Genomic DNA, 14770 nt, shown 5'->3' on the forward strand with positions numbered 1-14770 from the left:
GCCTCGCCGGGCCCGCGGAACTGAACCCGCAGGGCGCGCTGGGGAAGCGCGGAGCGGTGTCGGTAGGCGCCATCGTCTGCACGTCTCTTAACGTGGGGCCTTCAGGTGCAGTGGTGTAGCTTTGTGGTGTAGCGCTTCTCTGCACAGCCACAGCTTTACGTGCGTGAAGAGGAAGCATAATATTATCCCGCAAGGGAGGGGGTATGTTTTTATCAGTACAAAATGCTGCAGCGTTACTATTTTCCACACAACGTCTTATACCTGTGTGAGTTTCGATTTGAATAATATTAATTTAGAGATGGAATTGGCCTAACTAACCGTCTACGACAGTGGGTTTATGTTCTCCATTTAAAAAGTTAAACAGTTTGCTTTTGATACCTCAAAGTTGGAAAAAAGAACATTCAGTAACAACTTCTTGGCATTATGGGTCTTGTTATTTATGTTTTAGTACTCAAGAACACTGAGATGATAATAAAGGGAAATAATCCGTACCTACATGTGTATTTCTTGCATTCTCTAACTTTTTACCCATACTTGTAGTAAGAATTAAAAAAGGCTGCTGAAATTCTGAATAAAATGTTCATATCTACAATATGAGGTTGTAATTCTAAGTAGTAATTTAACTTCTCTTCCTCTCTGAAATGTCCCAGCATCATCGCTGAACTTGTATTTCACCTTAAATGTATGTAACCAAAGTGGACTTTAATTCATATATGTATGTCTATAGAACTATGATATGCTTTTAAAGTATTTTTAAAAATTTAAAACAATCTCTTCCCTTTGATGTCTGAGTATACGTGGTATTTAGAATCTCCAATTTGAAGTTGTAGGAGGCCTATTTTGAAAAGGTTGACAGAATTGTACTGCAGATGTGGAACTTAATTGAAGCCCTAGCTTCATCTATTTCACCTGTTAAGGAAGAGAAGTGTCTGTTCTTGGCTTATTACAAGCACAAATACAGGCTGGGTAGAGAATGGAGTGAGAGCAGCCCTGAGGAGAAGGACTTGGGGGTACTGATGGATGAAAAGCTGGACACGACCTGGCCGTGTGCACTCACAGCCCTGAAAGTCAACTGCATCCTGGGCTGCATCCCAAGCAGTGTGACCAGGAGGTCGAGGGAGGGGATTCTGCCCCTCTGCTCTGCTCTGGTGAGACCCCCCTGCAGTACTGCCTTCAGCTCTGGGGTCCTCAGCACAAGAAGGACATGGACCTGTTGGGGTGAGTCCAGAGGACGCAACGAAGACGATCCGAGGGCTGGAGCACCTCTGCTGTGAGGACAGGCTGAGAGAGTTGGGGTTGTTCAGCCTGGAGAAGAGAAGGCTCCGGGCAGACCTTAGAGCAGCCTGCCAGTACCTAAAGGGGGGCTACAAGAGAGCTGGGGAGGGGCTTTTTACAGGGGCATGGAGTGACAGGACAAGGGGCAATGGCTTTAAACTGGAAGAGGGCAGGTTTAGGTGAGATATCAGGAAGAAATTCTTCCCGGTGAGGGTGGTGAGGCAGTGGCAGAGGTTGCCCAGAGAAGCTGTGGCTGCCCCATCCCTGGAAGTGTTCAAGGCCAGGTTGGATGGGGCTGTGAGCAACCTGGTCTGGTGGGAGGTGTCCTTGCCCATGGCAGGGAGGTTGGAACGAGGTGAGCTTTAAGGTCCCTTCCAACCCAAACCGTTCTGTGATTCTATGTACATATGCTAACATCTAGCCTTCTGAGGAAAACACTAGGCCAGAAGTTCTCAATGTGTCAAATTTTTGGTCTATCCAGAAGAGATGTGTGTGCTTTGTAAATCAGACATGTTTTGCATTGCTTAAGATCATAAAAGCAACTCTAGTAGGTCAGCTGAAAGCCCAGCATCCTGTGTCTGAAAGACATCAGCTGCAGGATGAGCTAAGAAAGATTTAACAGGGTAAGCATGTACTGATACTTTCTCAGAATGTTTTTAATGATTTTTCTGCCCAGGACCTCATTAGCCATGATTGTTGTCTTTGTGTCTGACAGCCCTTGGTGAATTCCCCCCCCCACCTCCCCCCTTTAAGTTGTTCTGTTGTTAATTGGAGTTCACATCAGCTTTTGGTGCCTGCAGCATCCTGCACTGAGCTGTTCCACAAGTTAACTGGGGCTTTCCAATGGGTGGGGGGTGAAGGAGAGGAGAGAAAGACTTCCTTTTTCTGTGTGGAATAAGCTACCTGGTAGTTTCATCTGATACCTCTTTGTTCCTGTACTTGAACAGGTAGGAGATTCCTGTTCGCCTTTTCTGTGCCAGTCATGGATTTTATAGATTATAGCTTCCCTATAGTCTTGTCTTCCTTACCTTGAAGATTATGGCATAAAATCTCAAAATCCTTTGTTCTGTGAGCTGCTGGACTATAGGTAGCCTGGATGCTGCAATTTAAACCATGTATTAGCCAGTTAATACCAAAAACAGTTCTGTTAATGTTTGGGGTTTTTACATAGATTGTTAATTTACTGTATAACTGAGAAAATCATGTTTCTTTTTTTTTTTTTTTCCCCCTTCTTTTTAAGAACATGAAAGTGACGATGATTCCTATGAAGTATTGGATTTAACAGAATATGCGCGGCGTCACCATTGGTGGAATCGTGTGTTTGGCCGGAATTCAGGACCAATTGTAGAAAAATATTCTGTAGCTACCCAGATTGTGATGGGTGGTGTGACTGGCTGGTAAGGGAGCATCACTTTTCATAACTGTCCTAGACCTTTTACTGTGTTGGAAGATCCCTTTCCAAGGCTATTTGAAGCACATAAACATGTCTTCTCTAACAGGGTTTCTTTTATCATTGATTAAGATTATTCATGTGTGAACAGTTTCTTGACTCATTATTCTGACTCATCATTCTAAAGTGTTTTGTAGTATTGGTAAAACACCAGTTATCTAAGGGAACTCGTACCAGTTACTGTGAAAAGGATTTGGGGAAATGTCAGAGCTCTGAAAGTACAAGGAATAAATGGAAAATTACTGCATATAAATTTTGTTTGTATGGAAAAGCTTACTAGTATAGATTCAGAAACCTAGTTATGATATTATGACTAAGACATTTTATAGGTAAAAGAAATGAAGAGAAGAAAATGTATGGCAGAATATACTTTTAATTAAGAGCCCCATTTCATAGAGACTTTTTTCCCTCTAAATTCAGCGGTAGCCATTTTGAACAAATTGACAGTCTGCTCTCTTGTTAACTGAAGCGAGATACCGCAGCATAGGTACGCTAAAATAATTCATAGTGAAAGCTAGACAGTAAAGATGAGAACTTAAACTGGAAAATGTGGCTACAGGCTTAGCAGCTGTGTCAAGGTATTTGTTATTTGTCTATTCCAGTACTCTAAAAAATTTAAGTTCAGTGAAAAACAACATTATGGTAGCACAGTAAGTTTTAAAACAGAATTATGCAAGATTTGGAAGATGAAATAGACTAAAAATGAAATTGTCATGTCCAGGCTCAGTACAGCTTTGAGGAGTGTAGGCTTAGCTTTCAGTCTGATTATTTTATTTTTTTTTTGTATTTCCTTCTGTAGCCTTAAAATTATTTTTTGAAAGTTAGATATGTATATATAAACTCTGAAGCTTCTAGGGAATAGTTCATCTGGCATCCTTAAAAACTGGCTTACTGAAAGACCTGGAAACTGTGTATTTCAGTATCTGTAGATGTATATACCTCTGTGCGCATATTCATGTATATAAATATGAATTCACTATTCATAAGCAGGGGGAGGGAAATTCTCGGGGGAGGGGGGGCAGGTCAGACACCAGCAGAGTTGCCCGGAGAAGTTACAGAACCATCAACCTTGGAAACGTTCAACACCTGCCTGAGTTAGGAGCCTGTGCAACCTGATTTACCTTGGAGGTTGGATCGGGCTTTGCAGCTGGCCCAGTTCTGGGGAGGTGGCTGGACTAGATGAGCTCCAGAGGTCCCTTCCTGCCCAAACTATTCTATGATACCGATATCTGTGCTGTTCTCTATTTGATGTGGGAGTGTTTACAGACTGCGAACAAGATAATTAATTTTCTGGTTGCCTTGATCCATTAAAAATAGACTAAGGCTGTGTCCCAGTAGAGGGGCCCTGCTGATTTTAACTCTTGTGGTAGGGATGTAACTTCTTTTTACCTGAGGTATTTGAGTTATGGGTCGTGTAGTTAATGTAAATGGTGGTATAATATATTTACTTTCCATTTGGGATCAGTTATAATGGCACTTTTATATTATCACATTGTGCTTTATTAATGTGCTATGTTTAACAGCAGCATACAGCTTTTGTTGTATAGACAAGCCCTGAAGATCTCAAGCTTACTTTAAAGGGTCTGTCAGACAGCCATGAACTAACAACCATTACTCATGTTGTCTTGTGTTAGACATTATTAATTAAATATTGTTTGTATTAAATATTCTGATTTTAAAATTTAAGAATGCGAAATGATACATTTGCTTTGTTAAATGAAAAAATAGCAATAGTTGTAGTCAGGAATTTTGGAGTCTGGCATTGTTCAGAAGACAACTTGATTGGACTGGGTTTTTTTTGTTTTGTTCTCCTAAGGTGTGCGGGATTTTTGTTCCAGAAAGTCGGAAAGCTTGCAGCAACTGCAGTAGGTGGTGGCTTTCTTCTGCTTCAAGTATGTAGCATTTCATGCTTTATAAGTTGGCAAATGTTATTTACTAAACAATAGGAAAAACACAGCTGTTGGGTAAAATTTAATTAGGAAGGCTTCTTATCTACTTCATCTTTTTAGTCTTACAGGTCAAAAACTTACATTTCAGGTGGAATATTGTGTACAAAAGAGACATTTCTAAAAATCAGTGGTAAACCAGAATCTACGCTATCCTGTGAAATAGTTTGTAGTAAACCAAAAGAAACCTCTGCACAGAAACTGAAATGCTGTATGTGATTCAATATTGCCACATTAGAGGAACTGCCTCTAGTTAGGGAGATCAAGGAATTTAAGCTGTGTTTATTTTAAATAGATTTGAGAATTTTGTCTGCTTTAGAAGAAGTAGGCTGCTTTGGCAGTTGCTTGGAAGACTTGCACTGGTCTCATTATGAAGCCGTGCTTTTCTGTTTTCTCCCCATGCTGTATTTACTGGTTATATCTGTTGAACCTCTGAAGCTTTGCTGATTTCTGGTAGCTTCATTGCATTCCTCTGTTCAATTGGATTTCAAATCCAGATTTTTTTCATGATGTTATGTGGCATGACCATTTGCTTTTTTCATCAGATATTGTGGTTAGGGGAGGACATATTTCCAAAAAGCCTTTAAATTAGATGACAAAACTTTAAGTGAAGGAGAATTTCACATATCCTTGTGTAAGATGCCAAGTAATTCTTAATTTTTTTTTTACTGACATTTTTCATATCTTAATACCTATGAGCTTGTCATTTTTCCTCAGATCATTCTAGAGGAAGTAGACTGGTGCCTACTTAGGTTCAATAATATACCATTTTTTGAGGGAGGATGTAAAGATTATTATTTTTTTTCTGGTTTCCAACATCACCCTGGAGAGTTTCTGAAATATATATCCCACTTTTAGTTATTCCTTTAATTGTAGTGGCTGTTGCAGTCAGCCATTGATCAGGAAGGCTTGGGTAGTACCTCTGCTGCTGTGTAAAACATCAAAATGTCACAGTTGTGTGAGGTATTCCTTCCTTCGTGATCATATCCTCTACTGTTTCGGGGCTTGGTTTGGTTTTGTTTTGTTTTTTTAAACCCCGTACTAAACATATAACTGAACTGCAGCACTCTGTGTGAGAATGTATGCTGTTGGAACTATTTGGTTTAAGTTGTTTTGAACAAATATAAAGTGTATTTTATTTTTAATTACTCAAAAGCAAGCATCAACAACAATGTAAAAAGTCGAAGAGAAATAGTTTTGATATGAAGCTTTATAGTATTAGCATTCATTCTACATCACCATTGTGCATTGATGATCTTTTTAAATCTTCTGGAAATCACTGGTTGGTTGGCTTGTACGTAAACATCAGGATGAATTTAACAACGGTGTTGAATCTGAAATGGTTTAGATTCATCCAGATGTAGATTTTTGGCAAAATGTGCTATGCAAGCAAATGAATCCAAATTGATGGAGTAGTCTGTGCTTCTTCAGCCCATAATGTGTATTTCTGGGTCATGAGGGAAGAATTAAATCTGTAGAGCTACATATATGTGTATATATATATATATGCATGCAGTGGATCTTGAAGTACTCATCATCCTTTTCACCTAATTGACTTAAAGATCTTAATCTCTCTTCCCATGTTGTATGCCATTGGTCTTAATTGTCTTAGTTCTTCTAATGACAATACTTAGCTGACTGAAGAGCCTACAGAACAGAAGCCTGGCATCCAGGGGTAGCAGGAAGAATGTTGCCTGCAGGTGCCTTCGTTAGTACTTCCAACTACAGGAAGCTGAAAAGTTAAAACTAAGACCTATAGACAAACGAAGATAGTAATTGCTTAAAACACATTACTTTTGCAGTATTTTTGCTTGTTGCGCTGTGAAGTTTGGGGAGGTTTCCTATACATAAAATAAATTTGCCATGTGTTTGAGTGTCTGATTTCTTAGTTGATCTCACTTACAGTGTATCTGAAAAGGAGTATTACCCAAGAGGAAAAATGAGTTGCATATTTTGAGTTGTCTATATCTTTAAGTAAGATCAGATTCTCTTGGAAGGGAATGAAGTAAATGCCCTGGTCTTTCATTTTCATTCAAAACGTTTTGCGTTTTAGAGCTGAGTCATAAATTCTATAGTGTAATTACATTTCTGTAGTCTTTAATTTTTTCATTTAAAGATCACACATCGTGATTTTAATTCCCTGTGAATACATGTTCAGCATTTCCCCTGAGTGGGCAGAGGAGCATTTCGGCACATGACTAGAAACTTTTTTTATCTGTAAATTTCTCTGAAGTTGCAAATTTCATTTCAACTGCTGATTGCAATATTGGCATTGTAATTACCTGCTAAAACAAGAAAAAGAACTACAGAAGGCAAGATTCTTGGCCAAAGCCCATTCAGTGAAACATTTCAGCCCTGAAATGAAAAAAAATGCATTTTTTTTTTTCTTCAGCTTGTGATGATTTCATCTCAAGAAATCTCATAGGATACTGAAAGCAATATATTTTTGGAGTGTCAGTTTGTACAAGAAGCAAAAAAGATTTTTCAGATTTTTGTAAGTGATCTATAAATTTTTTCAGTCTTAATGCAGATAAAATGAAAAGTAGTCTGAGAGAATAAAGATGACATGAAGGAATTTGCATAGTTTTTCAAAATTAAGATCTGTTACTACATCTTTGTGCTGGATAGTTCAAGAGCTTAATTTCATCAATTTTTTTATTGGAATAGATGTAATTCTTCAGATATGCTGGTATAAGACCAATACACATGCACTACATTAAGGAAAATATAATTAATTTCTCATAACAAGTAAGGGATTTTCCTTGTGCAACTTCTAGTTTATACAGCACAGTTCAGTGAAATCCTGAGGAGCAGGGAAGTATGAACTCATGTGGTTCTGCTATAATGAATTAGTTAAAAACAATTGTTCTTAATGAGCGCCTGTTCTCTCTCTGTTTTTAAACTCATGTATCCTTAATAGCGGTTTCATTGCTTTTTGCTGTGCAGTCAACATACAAATTGCAGGTTTTTCCATTGTGTGTTGACTATTATTTAATCATAAAATTGTATTTTTGTTCAGTTATTTGTGCTTTCACTAATATATTTTGACTCATCCCATTCATATGCCATTGATGAATTCAATCCAATTCTTCATTAAATAATTTTCTAACTGAGGAAAATTAAGTCTTTGAAAACAACACAAGAAGCAAAATAAACTCTAAGATATCCTTGGCTGTATATTGTACAGGGGTTTGTTGATACCATGCCGTGATGTTGTGGCATCTCAGTGAAGTGGGGAGAGAACAACATGATTCTGGGGGTGGGGACTTAATAAGAAAGAGTTGTATTCAGTTTTGCGTTGAATATCCCACTTGGCAGTTTATATGTGCAGACTTTGAGGGAACATTCAGTGGAATAGCCAAAGCAAATGGCAGCTGGAAGTCAGCCTTTTAAAGAAATACTATTATTTCTGGCAGGTTTTGATAGGAAATGGAGGGGCATGGTTTCTTTGCCTTTGTAAATTGGAGTAGTTTCACTGGTTACGCCGGAGCTGTGCCAGCAGATGATGGCTGAAGATACAGGCTCTGCAGTTTAACTCTTACAGAAAACGTTGTATCATTTCTCAGTCCCTCTTCGTCTTTATATGTTGAAGTTAGAGACTTGTCAGATCTCTTCTGGAAGGTGGTTGAATGTGATGGGGTTGCAACCTCTCTAAATACCAGAAAATACCTAAAAGTGTACATGGCTTCCGTATGCTGCACAAGCGGCTGAGCACAGGGAGCTCACGTGTACCTTCTGGGCTTGGTTGGGCTTTTGTAGTATGAGAGATTTTGTCTTTGAGGAAATTAAAACTCTTTTCTCCCATCTTGCCATATAATTTTTTTGTGCTTAAACATTTTTTTTGCTCGTTACTCTTAATAACGTTTGACAATAATGAAGTACTCGCACGCCTCTCTAGTATCACCCCCAAAATGAGGTGTTCCCTTTCAGATTCTCTGTTTTCTTTGATTAGGACAGAGAAAGATGCATGTATTTTTAGTATTCCTGCATTAATGTATTTTTTTCAATGGCCTTTTTGGAAAAAATCCTTTATTTTTTCAACATATCTGGAAGATCTTGAACAAAAATAAATTTTACTAATGTGATATAGGAGAGATATGTATATATGTAATATTTATATCATTCCATTATAATATATACATATATGGATGGATTTCTCTGTATACAGAAATCTACACACACTCACCCCCCTATATGTCTCTTTAAGAATATATAGCTCTATATGTATAGACCTAATGACTTTTTAATATATATGTGTGGAACTGATAATGGAATATTATTATTTTAATTTGTTTTTGTAGGGGCTGGGTTTAAAAATACTAGTGAACTTTAAGAATTTGTGTTTACGTAAATTTATTATTGTAAGCAAATAGTTTTTTTATGATGTATTAGGGTCTAAAAATTGACGTCTCACCAATATTTGAGTTCAGTGGGATTATTTCTGCACTTATATACAGATTTATGTAATTAGTAGGATTGCAGCCAAAGAAGGTATGACACAGGCTCTGACTATGACTGCAGTGAAGTGCAGGGGTTTTTTTCTTCTCATTTATAACCGTTATATTCAAAACATTGTCCTCTGCTTATTTCATAAATGTGTAAAAACACTCAAAAGGAGAACTTAAGATCTCTGCTGCTAAGTTCAGGGAGAAAAGTAGTATCACTTATGTCACGTAAACTGGAGTTTTGATACAAATGTAAGTTGTAACTGCTGGAGAGCTAAACAGAACTTAATTAAAAACTTCTGCCTCATCTTTGTACTGTATGGATAACTGAGCTAATTATGGTCCATTTGCTTGTTGTTTTTTTTTTTTACAAGCAAGCAAATATATTAACATTTCTTACATTGTGTTGGACTGGGTAAATTAGTCCGTATTTAGTTCTCAGTTTTATGAGTTAGAAGGCACTAATTCAATGCTTGGGCCTTTTTGAAATTCTTGTGGGAATGTTAAATTCTTGAAATAAAAATTACCCCAGTGTGCAGCATGTTTTTTGTGTTTTGGTTTGTGGTTTTTTTTCCTGGTATGTCATCCAGTGACTGGATGTGCAACCAGTACAGCTTTAAAACTGGTTTCATGTTTTTGTACTGTATAGACAGTCCTTAACTAGCTATCCCTGCCTAGCATTGGTGCCTGTGTGGATAAATGGGTTTGCAATAGACAGGCAAGGTCAATAAATTTGTTATATCCTGAGGTATGAAGTAAAGTAGAGTATAATATTTAACAAGTTCATTTAGCATTTGTCCAGTGAATTGTGGTTTTCTGGGTTTTGTTGTTTTGTTTTTTTTTTTTAAATCTTGTGCAAATATGGAAACTGAAATTTACTTTCTTACACAGGTGGTCTTTTAGGAGCTTCATTCTGAATTCAGGCAAAATCTGTCTGACACTTGTTTCATTTTAGTTTTTTTCAGGATCATGAAATTCTAATTTGTGGTGAAATACGTTGCTTAATTATTGTGGCTGTTGTAAAACAAGCTAGATAGGCTAATTTTAGTTATTTGGTAGAAAGAACTATGTGAAAGTCAAAATTCAGTGCCTGTAAGTGATGTGAAGCATTTATTTTTACGCCAAACCTAATAAATTGTTTATTTAAATATCTGTTCCACAGAAGTTCATTATCTGTGACTTCTGTTTACCAATTGTACCTTTTGCATAGAATGCTGTTGCATGAGTTACATGAATTTGCCAAACATGACCTTAAGAAGAACCTGAGAAATCTGACTCTTCCTAAGGAGTTTTTTGTATAACAGTCATTTACCTGTAAAGTTAGTGGTCTATATCTATTTGTCTTAGCAGTTAAAATAAGCAGTAAGCCTTAGTTTGGATTTTTTTTCTTCTCTTTTTTTTCCAAGTGATGAGTTGCTTCTTTTAACTGTTCACTGGAGAATGCAGTAATTGCTCGATTTATTTTTTTTTTTAAGCTGTGATTTATAAACGTTGAAATACATATTTCTTTTGTGAATTGTCTTAAGGAAATTGGTGGGACTATCAGTGTTGGTCAAGTAACAGAACATCTTTTTTTTTCCAGGATCAAATCTTAGTAAGAGAAATAAGGCAAAGGCTTGGGAAGATGGTTAAGTGTGCTAAAAATCTCATTGATGTTGTTTAAGCATTTTGGGAGTCTGAGTGTAAATTGGCATGAACAATCCCCCAAAACGTATCCATTTTGCTGATGTTACAGAGCTTGTGCTGTACACAGCCCATGTTATTTTCTACTTAGTGCCTTTTTTTGTAGAAAGTATGAGAATCCCCTTGTATTGAATACTTTTTTGTTGGACAGTTTAAATTATGTAGGATAAAATAATAGTTTTCAGAGTTTCTGAGGATGATTCTGAATAACTCTGTCACAAATCAGAATTCCACAATTCTGAAAGAAGCCGAAATTAAACAGTTTTTTCATTGTTGTCCTGTGAACGTGCTTTTTTCTTTCCTCTTCTTATAAATAAAGTTACAGTAAATGCTGAAGGAAAAACATTGTTATTTAAAGCTTTTATAACTAAAGAATAGAGAACTGGTAAAATTAACATGAGCCTACTGAACTTTGCCATTGCTTGTTCTAATTTGAACTGTTACTGTGGAAGATATTAGTGTTTAAAGCGGAGCACCTGCTGTAATTGGAACTATGTCTTTTCCTGTATCTGTAATAAAAAAAAAAAACCGGAAACAACTTTGTAGGCACTAAGATACTGTATTTTGACTCATAAAATGTTAACTACAACTGTGCTAAATACCCTTTATTTTCCTAGATTGCTAGTCATAGTGGATATGTACAAGTTGACTGGAAGAGAGTTGAAAAAGATGTAAACAAAGCAAAAAAACAGTTAAAAAAGCGTGCAAATAAGGCAGCACCTGAAATCAATACTCTAATTGAAGAGGTAAGTCTAAGGCAATAAACTGTTTTCTACCAGCCAATTTTTCTTACCTTCCACTGCAGGTGATGATTAGTTGAAAATGCAGGTGCCAAACTGGAAGGCATCAGAAATGGTCTGGCTGTATATTTTATTAAAGGTTATCAGATTGTACTCTCTTTTATTCACTTAGCTTTCTATTTTGTTCACTCTTTAAGACGACACACAAAATTAATGTATTTCTGTAGCTGATACAGCTTAGGGACTGCCGTTGTCTTTGCCATTTAGTCTGCACAGATTCTTGGCTAGTGAGAAAGCCAGTAAGGTCATGACATGGTAAAAACTTGAGGGTGTTGTGGTTAAAACATGGTAGCTACAAAGACAAAACCCAAATCATCTTAGACTGCTGATAACAAAATTACTTGGTTGAAAAAGACTGACCTTTCTGGAGGAAAGCTGTAACTACTTTGTAACTAGAGTTGTGGTTTTTATCTCGCTTTTATATAGTTTGAAGAATATCTGTCTTCAGAATCTGTCAGTTAGAGACTGTGTTGAAAAGAGGTAGCCTGGGATACTGATCAGTGTCACTGGGGCTATTTCATTCTGTCATTTGAAGATTTTATTTAATAGTTTAGCCTGTTTTTACGTATTTTCATGTCATACAGGTGATCTGAGTTTCTTTCTTAATAACTGTGAATCCTGACTTGGAACGTGCTGCAGAGGATGTAACAGCAGCCACACTAGCGCTCTGTAATAAAGAGTTTTGACAGCTCAGATTTAACCTCTGGAGTTGCATGTAGGTTGATAAAAAAAATTCCTTAAATTTTAATGTGAATGTGAAGTGGAAGTTCCAAGAGAGATGGTTTTCTAGCTTCTTCTATACCCCAAATAGCTTAACCTGTCCTTCTCCATCACCCTGCAGAAATGGATGGGACAGGATGTTTTTGGTTGGTGTGTTTTTTTGTTTTTTTTTTATTCCCCTCAGATTATATTACTTTCTTCTGATTGTGTGCTAGTAACCAAGCTGAAATGTTTGAAGTAGAGGATTTATGAAATGGAACGTGTTTGGTATAACGTGTTATACTCTGTGCTATTACTTCACGAAATATTGTACACAAATGTTGTCATACATAAGTGTTTTTTGTAGGATTAAGTTGTTAGGAAACTGGCTCATAATGGAATGAAGTGTATTTCCTTTCCAATGATCTAGTCTTCCAAAAGCCAGGTTTTTTTTAATAACTTTTTTCATGTGATTAAAGTTGAAGTCATGGTGGTGCTTGTGGTTTTTTGCCAAGGGAGTTTGTAAAACATCTGTCTTGTTTTAATCAAAACAAGAGTGATACTGGCAGGAAATTGCTATGACAGTTCCTCTGTATTTCGACTTTTGAAATGCTAACTGTATTTTAAATGTATTGTTAGATAGCTGAGAGTCAGTTTTCCCTCCAGTGATGCCAGCAGTTACCACCTAGCTTTGTATGTTTTTAAACACGTTGCTTCCCCCTGCACCCATAATTTTAGTATTCACGTTCCCAGGCAGTTGCGATACGTATTAAATGCTACAATCAGACACAATTAACTTGGTTCTTTATGACTTATTTTTCTTCTCAGTCAACAGAATTTATCAAACAGAACATTGTGGTGTCCAGTGGATTTGTTGGAGGCTTTTTGTTAGGCCTGGCATCGTAAGGACCTGGATCATCTCTTGATGGCATTCACGTCGGCAAAGAACAGTTGTGGTGGCGCGCTGTCTTAAAGCAGCGTGGGTCACTGGGCCTTCCAGAGCAAGACGAGTGGACTAGCTAGACAACTCGGAAGCTTTTACATTTCAGGCTTTTGCCTCTTGAAGCTTGGCAAAACTAGGATTTGCTGAAAAACTGTGCAGTGTGCTCATTATAGCATTTCTGGGCAAAACTGGTTCATCTTCATCATGACTCTTTTTATCTATGACCTTTCAAGATCTAGCATTTTTTAGAAATGTTATTCTTGGAATATAGATATGTAACCATACTGTAAGAAAGAAAACTCCATTTCTATGTTTTCAGTTAACTATTGTTTATTTTAAAAGCATTTTTCTTCATGCCGTAGTAGATAGTATCAATGACTACATAGTGTATATGATACCGTAGTTTCAGCCTCGTGGCTGTCCATGTTCGTTAGAAGTCACTGCAATAATCTATCGATCTGTAATACCTTTTTACAGAGGATTAAATAACAAAGAATCATGAGCTTATTAAAGGTGAAAATTAACTTTGACTCTGGCCTTTGTGTACATAGAAAATAAGAAAGTCTCATGTTTATAGCCTGCAGGCATCTCGTACAAATATTTACAGAGATACTTGTGATATTTGTGTGCTAAGTAAATGTATATATGTTACTTTTCCCAGACGTGTAGGCATGTGTAAACTCATTGATAAAACTGTAGTACACAGAACTTAGACTTAATTTTTTTATAGTTGTCACTTAATTTGACTTTCCTTGTCTAGAGTGTCAGCTATGGAAAAACAAGGGTACAGGTTAGCTTCAGTGAGCTTATTGGAAGTGTGCCTGTTTCTTCCCAAGGCTGGGAAAACAAGTGGGACTTAACCCGCTCGGTGCGTTTGCTGCCTCTGCCTTTGACAGATCAAAGCAGGAAGCAGATTCTAAAGGAGATGGGAGGCATAACTGTGGATGGGCTGGAAAATTTTTCTCAAGTAGGATTTTAAGGTGGTTTTGGCAATGTGTTACTAGGTTATTCTAAAGAAGTTGAGAATCCAAACATTTGCATTTTTCTGCATTTCAAACCTGTAAACCTTTTAGAAATTTCTATCCAAGGGACTGTTTGCTCTGCCCCAATTTCTCTGGGCTTTTGTTTTTGGGTTTGGTTTTTTTTTTACTGTACCAGCAAGTTACTGTGAAATGGAATCTCTGTCACACAGGTTCTGTTGGGTTCACGTTCACGTGTCTGAACAGCAGTAGTGATTCACTGGGATCAGATGGACGGATGTCACCTCGGAGGTGCAGGACTTGGGACGAACATCCATCAGCCGGGCTGCACGTGAAATGCGCCTGGCATCGTAACCTAGTGTATGTTTAGATTAGTGCAGCTGCGGACTTCAGAAGTCTGTATTCTATGCTGACTTCATATATGCGTGCTTGTGGCCCAGGTGAGTGCGTTACGAAGCACGTCATGCAATTCTGTGAGGTTTAAGGGTTTAGTTAGGCTAAAGCCTGTTTAAGGCCTTTGAAAAGAAAACTTAACACCCTGGCCCCGCC

General features: G+C 37.4%; 1 protein-coding gene across 1 annotated transcript; it reads left to right on the forward strand.

Moving 5' to 3' along the window:
- Positions 1-1423: 1423 nt before the first annotated feature.
- FUNDC1 (FUN14 domain containing 1) lies at positions 1424-13761 on the forward strand. Its single transcript, XM_009697677.1, has 5 exons — positions 1424-1454; positions 2516-2672; positions 4542-4617; positions 11417-11545; positions 13127-13761. Exons 1-5 carry the CDS (start codon positions 1424-1426, stop codon positions 13202-13204), a joined length of 471 nt encoding a protein of 156 aa, XP_009695979.1. The 3' UTR covers positions 13205-13761.
- The last annotated feature ends 1009 nt before the right edge of the window (positions 13762-14770 follow it).

Source organism: Cariama cristata, unplaced genomic scaffold (genome assembly GCF_000690535.1).
Source record: "Cariama cristata isolate BGI_N322 unplaced genomic scaffold, ASM69053v1 scaffold20470, whole genome shotgun sequence".
Taxonomy (NCBI): Eukaryota; Metazoa; Chordata; class Aves; order Cariamiformes; family Cariamidae; genus Cariama; species Cariama cristata.

Coding starts and splice junctions, on each gene's coding strand:
- FUNDC1 (XM_009697677.1), top strand. CDS start 1,424: ATGGCTTTAAACTGGAAGAGGGCAGGTTTAG. Junction 1,455..2,515: donor CTGGAAGAGGGCAGGTTTAG/GTGAGATATCAG, acceptor CTTCTTTTTAAG/AACATGAAAGTGACGATGAT. Junction 2,673..4,541: donor ATGGGTGGTGTGACTGGCTG/GTAAGGGAGCAT, acceptor TGTTCTCCTAAG/GTGTGCGGGATTTTTGTTCC.